This window comes from Cucurbita pepo, unplaced genomic scaffold, assembly GCF_002806865.2.
Source record: "Cucurbita pepo subsp. pepo cultivar mu-cu-16 unplaced genomic scaffold, ASM280686v2 Cp4.1_scaffold000203, whole genome shotgun sequence".
Classification (NCBI taxonomy): domain Eukaryota; kingdom Viridiplantae; phylum Streptophyta; class Magnoliopsida; order Cucurbitales; family Cucurbitaceae; genus Cucurbita; species Cucurbita pepo.
Genome location: NW_019646467.1, coordinates 1 through 8,995, shown reverse-complemented (window position 1 = coordinate 8,995; position 8,995 = coordinate 1). Strand labels below are relative to the sequence as shown.

The following is an 8,995-nucleotide window of genomic DNA, read 5'->3' as shown; positions in this document are numbered from 1 at the left end:
GAGATATTCGTATCAATCACATAAGTACAAAATTAAAACCTATAAACATATAAGAAAACTCAATGAAGAGATAACGTCCATGAATTACTTAGAGCACAGATCACAATATATCATCCTCCATTTTATCAAAGTGGAAAACATTAAAGTAGGCATGCAACTTATATTCTCATCTCCATGGGCATTGTTTTAATTTTTCATAACATAAATTTTACACATATACAAGATTGCCCCAAGGACACACATATAGAAGATTGCCCCAAGGACATAGTTTCGTCTGTCCGCCCGTCTATGGATGAAACATTATACTAAAATCTAGGCGAGTACCCAACGATTTCTGGAGTCCCTGCTAACTGAAGTAAAATGTGGATCTTGATCTAATACAATTGGCACTGGAACTCCATGCAACCTGACAATTTTCTTCATGTACAGCTGTGCCCAATTGTCCACGGTGTAGGTGGCTTTATCAGGGAGGAAGTGTATTGTCTTTGTTAATCTATCCACAATCACACATATGACCTGTGTAACCCTTCAATGTTCTTGGTAATCCTACTATGAAATCCATGACAATATTCTCTCATTTCCATTTTGGTGCACTCTGCAATAATCCTATTGGTCTCTGCAATAATCCTATTGGTCTCTATCTAGGTGCCTTGACCTGTTGGCAAACCATACATCTACTCACAAATTCTGCTATATCTTTCTTCATTCCACGCCAACAAAAGTGTGGCTTAATGTCTTGATACATCTTGGTACCACCCGGATGCATGACGAATGGGGAACTATGCGCTTCTTTTAATATTTCATTTCTCAACTCTTCTACCATTGGTACACACAACCGACCTTGATACAGCAGTCTTTCATCAGATGCCTTGGAATACCCATCAGCTGGTTTTGTCTCCATCTCGTTAAGTATCTTTTCCCACTCAGAGTCTCTCACTTGTGCCTCAACGATTCTCTGCCGAAGAGTGGATTGTACAGTCAATTGAGCTAATTGTGCCTTAATACCTTCCCCTACTACCATTATTCCAGCTTGCTTAAACTTTGCTTGTACCTACATTGGCCTTCCCGAGGTGGTATTGAATGTCAATGTCATAATCTTTAACCAGCTCCAACTACTTCTATTGTCTCATATTTAGCTCATTCTGAGTAAAGAAATACTTCAAACTCTTGTGATCAGTGTAAATTAGAGTCTTCTCTCCATAAAGGTAGTGTCGCCATATCTTTAATGCGAAAATCGCCGCTGCTAGTTTCAAGTCATGCGTGGGGTAATTCTTTTCATAGTCCTTCAATTGTCTGGATGCGTTGGCAATAACCTTCCCATGTTGCATCAACACACAACCCAAGCCTTTCTTGGCAGCATCACTCTAAAAGACATAGTTCCCTGTGTTGTCGACCATTAAGAGTACTGGCGTAGTCACCAGCTTATCCTTCAGATCTTGAGAACTTGTTTCGCACTCTTCAGACCATACAAAAGGCGTAGTCTTTCGAGTTAATTGCGTGAGAGGCATAGTGATTTTGGCAAAATCATTTATGAAGTGTCGGTAATAACCTACTACGCCCAGAAATCTTCGTACCTTAATAACAGTGGTTGGGCGATTCCATTTAATGACTGCTTCCACCTTGGCAGGATCTACTGACACTCCCTTCTCAGATATCACGTGCCCTATAAAAGCGACTTCACGTAACCAAAATTCACACTTCGAGAACTTAACATACAGTTTATTTTCTCTTAGTATTGTCAGGGCCTTTCTCAGATGTAGCTGATGTTCTTGATCCGTCTTTGAGTACACCAAGATGTCGTCTATGAACACTATGACAAAAGTATCCAAGCATTCCTTGAACATGCGATTCATCAGCTTCATAAACACTATAGGGGCATTAATGAGTCTAAATGACATAACCACGAACTCATAATGACCATACCTTGCACTGAAAGCTGTCTTTGATATGTCCTCATTTTTAATCTAGATCTGGTGGTAACCAGACCGAAGGTCAATGTTTGAAAATATTGTTGCCTCCCTGAGCTAATCAAATAAGTCCTCAATGCGTGGAAGAGGATACTTGTTCTTCACCATTCTCTTATTCAGCTTCCTATAATCAATACACAAGTGCATTGACCCATCATTTTTCTCGACAAATAGCACTGGTTGCACCCCAAGGAGGAATGCTAGGTCTAATAAATCCCTTATCCAACAGCTCTTGTAGTTGCGTCTTGAGTTCTTTCAGCTCAGTTGGTGCCATATGATAGGGGGCCTTATATATTGGATGGGTACCTGGTTCCAGCTCTAATGCAAAAACCACATCTCATATAAGAGAAATTCTTGGCAAGTCCTCTGGGAATACATCTGAGAACTCATTCACAATTGGCAATGTGTCTAAGGAAACCTCCTATTTCTTGGTATCCACAACGCTAGTTAGTATTGCCCACGCCCCGTGTTGGACAAACTTCTTTTCTTTCATCATTGATATCACCTTTGACATAGTACCCAGACTTGTGCCCTTGAATTTGAATTTGATCTTGGACGGTGGTGTAAACACCACCTCTTTCTTGTAACAGTCTATACTAGCATAATTTTTCGCTAACCAATCCATTTCCAAAATTACAGCATGCACAGTCATATTAAGTACTATCAAGTCTACTTCTATTTTAACTCTTGATACTAATACAGAAATCTTTACTCTATACACAACAATCCTATCCTCCCCTGCTGAGGTGCCTGCTAAGAATCCATGCAATAAAAGTTCTAACACAAACTTTGCTTGACTAACAAAAACAGTAGAAATAAAAGAATGCATAGATCTTTGAGTCAAATAATGTCAAAGTAAGGTGACCAAGAATAGATAGTGTACCTATCACCGCTGCATCAGGGTTTCCAGTATCCTTGCTCGTAGAGGCATAAGCTCTTGATGGAGACCGATTCTGAGTGGGGTTATCCATGATGCGTAATAACATCTGTTGAATTCCGGTATCATTAGTACGACTTCCAAGATAGTCCTTAGCCAAATGCCCTTCCTTCCCACATTGAAAACAGGCTCAAGAGCGAGCCAAACACTGACCCCAATGGCTCTTACCACACTCCTTACACTTGGCCTATTGTCTCACCAGTTTTCATTGCCTGGTTATCTACGCCTAAAATCACGACACTGTCTGTCAAATCATTTCTATTTAGGTGGAAAAGACAAATCATTTCAGTCAGTCTGGTCGTGACGTCACTTCTGTCCCACTGATGATGAAGGGGGTTCACGCAAACTTTCAGGTCCCTCCATAGCCTTAGCTGCTCTCAGGGCGGCAGCGTAAGTGGTAGGCACAATCGCCTCAACAGTCTTGCGAATCTTCGTGTCTAACTCCAGTACAACCCTTAGTCTGTGTTTACCAACTCTTGGTAAAACGCTTTCGTTTGGAAAATTCTCTATGTAGGTAGTAACAGTACGCTCCTTCTGACTCAATTGAGTGAACTCCTTTGTTTTCGCAGCTGAACGTACAACCCTTTGTGCTGCCCTGTAGTCCTCTTGAATTATGCCCATGAGACTGCAGGTCCTTAGGACTAATAATGTCGTGGGTGGCCTGCCACCACAATTCTGCATCCTCACGCAGCATAAATATAGCACACTCCACCCTATGGGCCTCAAGGCAGTTGGTCAATCTAAATACAGTTCCAATGGATCTCAACCACATTTCTACCACAGTTGGATCGTTAGATGTCCCTTTAAAAGTTTGAGGGTCACCCCTCTTGAAATCTCGCAAATACCTAGCTTCCATGGTTGATGTAGAAGCATTCCCTTGCTAGTTGGCCAGTCAGGTTTTGTATCACAGCTTGCAATGCGTCTACTAGGGCAACTGTAGGATCTGGTGCGGCCTGAGGTGCCGCTGGTGGCAGAAGAGCCTACTCTACAGAATCCTTTCGTTCCCAACCACGTCTCCTTCCACCTCTTCCTCTACCCATAAGTAGGGGTCGTCCCTTATGAACCTCCTCCTTGAGTTCTAGGTGGCATCTAAACATAACAGTACTACTAGGTCTCATACTAATCTATCAGATTCTATAAACATTCGTAATTATAAAAGTCACACTTACATACAACTATAGTATTAACATAACCATCAGATAGTACATGACATGTCATAAATCATGCCAACATATAACACGCGTACATCATAGCATTCATCACAAACTACATATTCACTATAAAATACATATTACTACTGCATGCATTATTTAACTAAGAAATTTTAATTTTTAAAAGGCATACTGATAGTGTCGGTGCGTTTGCTTGAGGGCCATAGGAGTACATTAGGCCTACATCATAAGCTAGTCTACAAGATCTATAACCTAGAGCTCTGATATCTACTATAACACCCTTAATTTTCTTGACCTAATTAGTGACGTCACCCATACCCTGCATAAATCATTAAGCGGAAATTCATCATAAATTGCTTTGGAAACCACACCAATGTCTTACATAAAGGTTAAATAATCAGAACTAAACATAACTCCGAAACAAAAATATTCAATAACTAAATCCTAAAAATTGAGATAAAATGAATATTCAACGATCTAACTTAAAACCCAATCAAAATCATAAACCTATGTCATCTCATTAACTTCCATGGTAACCTCACTCCACTGTCAACCGACATTAGTGTCTTGCTTTTACCTAAAAAATGTAGGTAGTACGTGGCTTGAGTATTTTATGAAATACTCAGTAAGTCATCCCACTGTTGGGGTTAGATATGCAAACACATGCAACATATTAGTGGGACCTATTTTTCATAAAACTATACATGACCTTAGACGCTTTTCTCTGGACAGGGTTGGATGCTTGGTACTTCTCCACACACGGCTCATGTACGCACAAATAGGCCCATTAGGTGGGCTCGTATACGTATCCCCTGGGCTTGGCTTGGTCGGGCACAATGTGTTACACGTTCACCGGACGCAACAGAATAAGAAAGGCCTGCATGATATCATGTGAACATAAATATCGAATTCATACTTTTATGACATAAAGAGGAAGTATCCCGATGCAAATGACATACAAATATGCATGAGGTCCCATAACTTACATTACATGACATATTACGTAATATGAAAATACGTTCCATTTCATAAGCATTTCATAACATAACTCAATTATGCCATGTGTACACATGACAATATTCCTCACTTTCATGACATATAATACTAACATATCAACCATATCTTTTCATAACATCACAGTCAACATAATTCATGCATCACATAGTCATATCACATAAAATATAGTGCATGCAGGGGCCACAGGGCACACACCATCATACAACACGTAATAAGCTAACTTCAACAGTAAAGTCACTTACCTCGATGGTCTTGGCCGAAGTTACTCACAACAAGCTAATTCCAATGGCTAACTACGTCCTATAAAAACCACATAATATATTTAGGAACTTTTCATAAGGTATCCTAGCTAAACCTCATGTTAATTATCGAGGTAAACCCCTAACACAATCTGTTTTTTTACCATTATGAGCCATACTGACTGCAGAAGGCTTAACAAGGGCAAAAACGGCTTTGAAAGAGCCAAAAACCTAGAAATCTATATATTTTGAGTAATCGAGCCGACAAGTTGCCGCCAAGCCGCTGACAAGTGGAGGAAATCCGATGGAGCCGAGCGACTTCGTGCACATGCGAGTCGAGCCGAACTGTGTACGCGTGTAGAGCCAAATGTTGGGTGCGCATCTATAGGCTGAGTATTGGGCCGCCAACGAAATGCGGCCCGATTCTTCGTTCGGGCTTTGGGCTGAAACTGAAGGTCGAGCACGAGACTGCATTCATGGGTATCCAACCCGATCCAAATGTTTCGTCTTCCTAACCTGAAAAACAGCGAAACTCTAACCTCCCCGATTCTGACAACGCGTTGTCGTCTTCTTTGTTTCCGATGATCACGTAGTGTCCTTGACGCCGATTTCCGACGAGCACACAGCAACCCCGACGTCAATACCTTACTTCCACTCGAACTCTTCCTCCAAAATAGCAACCCTAACATTCCGAAAGACCCTCAAAATACCCTCAAAATACCCAGTGAACCAACCCACTCGATTTCCTTTCAAAAGTTCTCGATTTTCCGTTCTCTCAAACACACTCAGACACAAAAGTCAAATTAATTGTTTCAAGGCTAATGAAAGGTTGTGCTTAGAGATTTAAAAGAGTCTAAAATGTTTCCCATTTGAGGCAATAATTGTCTCACTAGAAAACACGCATATTTTCCAGCAAGAATAAATGCTATAGCATAATATCCTGTCATTTTTTGAAATAAAAATAAAATATTAAAACTAAAGAAAAAAAATCTGAATCGTTACACACACGCGCGTATATATCTGTCATTCGCATGTCGTATCATAATCATATAATATCGTAAACACTTCGTAGTCATATTGTTCCCTAACTTAACATAGCTTTAATGTTCTTATACATATCACAGTATATTGTTACATGAACGTACCTTAGTCATATCACAGGGACGTATCACAACGCTATCATTCTATCAATCTATCATAATTATATCCCTTTCTATCCATAACTAATCGTATTCTTTTATCAATCGTGACCATATCGTTTTTATCAATCTCTCATATCCATAACACTTCGATACGAACCCCAACCTTAACATTCTATGAACATCTTACTCATATCGTTACCTTACGTTTAGTGCATCTTTCTCGTATCATATCTCAAACATATCATTAAGCACATCGTACCGTAAGTATTATCAAACAATTCACATATCATAACATATACATAACATATAAACATATCGATTCACAAACAATTCACACATATCAATATATATGACACATGCAGAACCACAGGGCACGTGTCAACATCAAATATAACCATGCTGACAGTAAGGTCACTTCCTTGATTAACTTAGGTTGGTGTCACCAATTATATAATTTTATTTTTATTAAACATTTCATTTTCTATTATTACCGTTGTTTTACTAGAAGATATAATTATTGTATACTCTACTTTCTTGCCCTCACATTTCTTTTCATATGTAATTCTTGTTCTTAGAAATTGGGTTATGTTTGACATCACGACTATTATTCCTCTGTTTTCAAGAGGTGTTGAGGAGAGATTATAGGAAGAGACGTGAAAGATTTGTGGAAAGGGAGCAATCAGTTGCCATTTTTTTAAAATTATTATTATTTATTTATTATTTTTATTTTTAGGGGTGTTACCTTCACTCTGTCCTTTCAAATTAGTCAGCTCTACACTAGATGACATTTTAAATCTAGTCGAGAGTAGTGTATTACACACCTCATGCCCTAAAGTTACCACGAACTACACGAATGCTTGACAATACTCTAACCATGCCCTACGTAACTTTTGACCTCTCATCACGCATAGTTTCATCATTTCTTGTTTTCCTCATCTAGATAGGATGAAGGACAGGATTATTCAGTAGAAAGTCAAGCTTCATGTTCTCTTCACTTAGATGAGATGCTGTTACGGACCCAAATCTGCGATCGAATTATGGGTCTCTTATAAGTGGAGGTAGACGGTTAAAGAATGAGCATAGATGCACATGAACTAGTTCAATCCTCCATAGTAGTTCTTGGAAAACATAAATAGAATTTGGTTGAAAGTTGACAAATAAATATTTTTGAAAGGGAAATAAAAATCATTCGTCCGTTTTTGTACCTATGTTCTTAAATCTCTTCATTTACTGTCATTTTAAGTTGTATTCTATTAGCGCCAACAATGCTAGATTTTTGCAAAGCTAAAGGTCCTTCTAGAATTCTTGCAAAACGTTCACAGAGAAAGCTAACTTAACGATTGATTCCAACCAAGAGTTGGTTAGAAGATGAATGACTCTTAGATCGAATTTGGAATCTATGATGGTCACTCTTAGATACCAAGACAATTCACTCTAGAATTAGCTTGATCAAAACTAATTCAATGAATCGGTTCAATATCAAACCTAAAGCAAGGTTTGAAAAAAAAATAACACCAAAAAAGTATCAAGAAAACACAAAGGTTTTGTTTGTATTCAACTATGGGTCCCAAACATGAATATTACATGCCTTCAAATAGGCCAAAAGATAACCCTGACATAATAAAGTTCAACCACCCGCTACAAATCACTAATAAATGCTCTTAAATACAAATCAAAGAAAATGAGGCATNCCAAAAGATAACCCTGACATAATAAAGTTCAACCACCTGTTACAAATCACTAATAAATGCTCTTAAATACAAATCAAAGAAAATGAGGCATTCATAAATTGTCTTAATTGGTAATTCAACTACCAATGACACGTTTTCTAATCACTTTCTAATGTCAGTCACTCTATTATTTTCAAAAAGGTTATTCCAACATTTTAAAAATATTTTCTCCTGTTTTTTTTTTTAATTTGATTAGTAAAAATAGTCATTTTCTTAAATTTAAAAAAAAAAAAAAAAAAAAACCATCCCATTTAATATTTATTTATTTTAATATCAAAGCTAAAACTTACTTATTATTAATTTAAAAACTATTTTAATGTTAATTTTGATACATACTTATAATTTTGAGTTGTCATATGTTGTTAAAAGTCTAGAAGAAGTATTACACACATAAATTGTCTCGGATCTGCAGCGATGAGTTTGAATGAAGGTTCTTTTTTCCTCAGACTCGAAAACCTTTCTTTTTCTATTGGGGTTTGTGCCACGGCACTTCAGAGAGTGAAACGAAGAAAAAGCCTGACCTGACCTTATTGTTAGGTCATCCTATTTCGGTGCATGGTCAGGTTCTTAAGGTATGTGCCAGAACAGCCGTGGGTCTACCTTNTCAAGAATTAGATGATCGTTGGTAAAATAGCGTATAGTTCTGGGTGGGATGATACGAAATAAAGCAGCTGCCAATTGGCATGCGAAACCGAGAAGGAACTTCCTCTTGGAATATCTCATCCAAATTCCAATTTTACCCTGGAGAAGATCGTGAAAGTGAAGGTTAAATTCGTACATTCAACAAAGAT

At 38.2% G+C, this 8,995-nt stretch overlaps 1 protein-coding gene across 1 annotated transcript; it reads right to left on the bottom strand.

Moving 5' to 3' along the window:
* Window positions 1-312: 312 nt before the first annotated feature.
* LOC111784456 lies at window positions 313-1,021 on the bottom strand. Its single transcript, XM_023665155.1, has 2 exons — window positions 683-1,021; window positions 313-516 (listed from the first exon to the last, which is right to left on the bottom strand). The coding sequence occupies exons 1-2, from the start codon at window positions 1,019-1,021 to the stop codon at window positions 313-315; spliced, it is 543 nt and encodes a 180-aa protein (XP_023520923.1).
* Window positions 1,022-8,995: the final 7,974 nt, after the last annotated feature.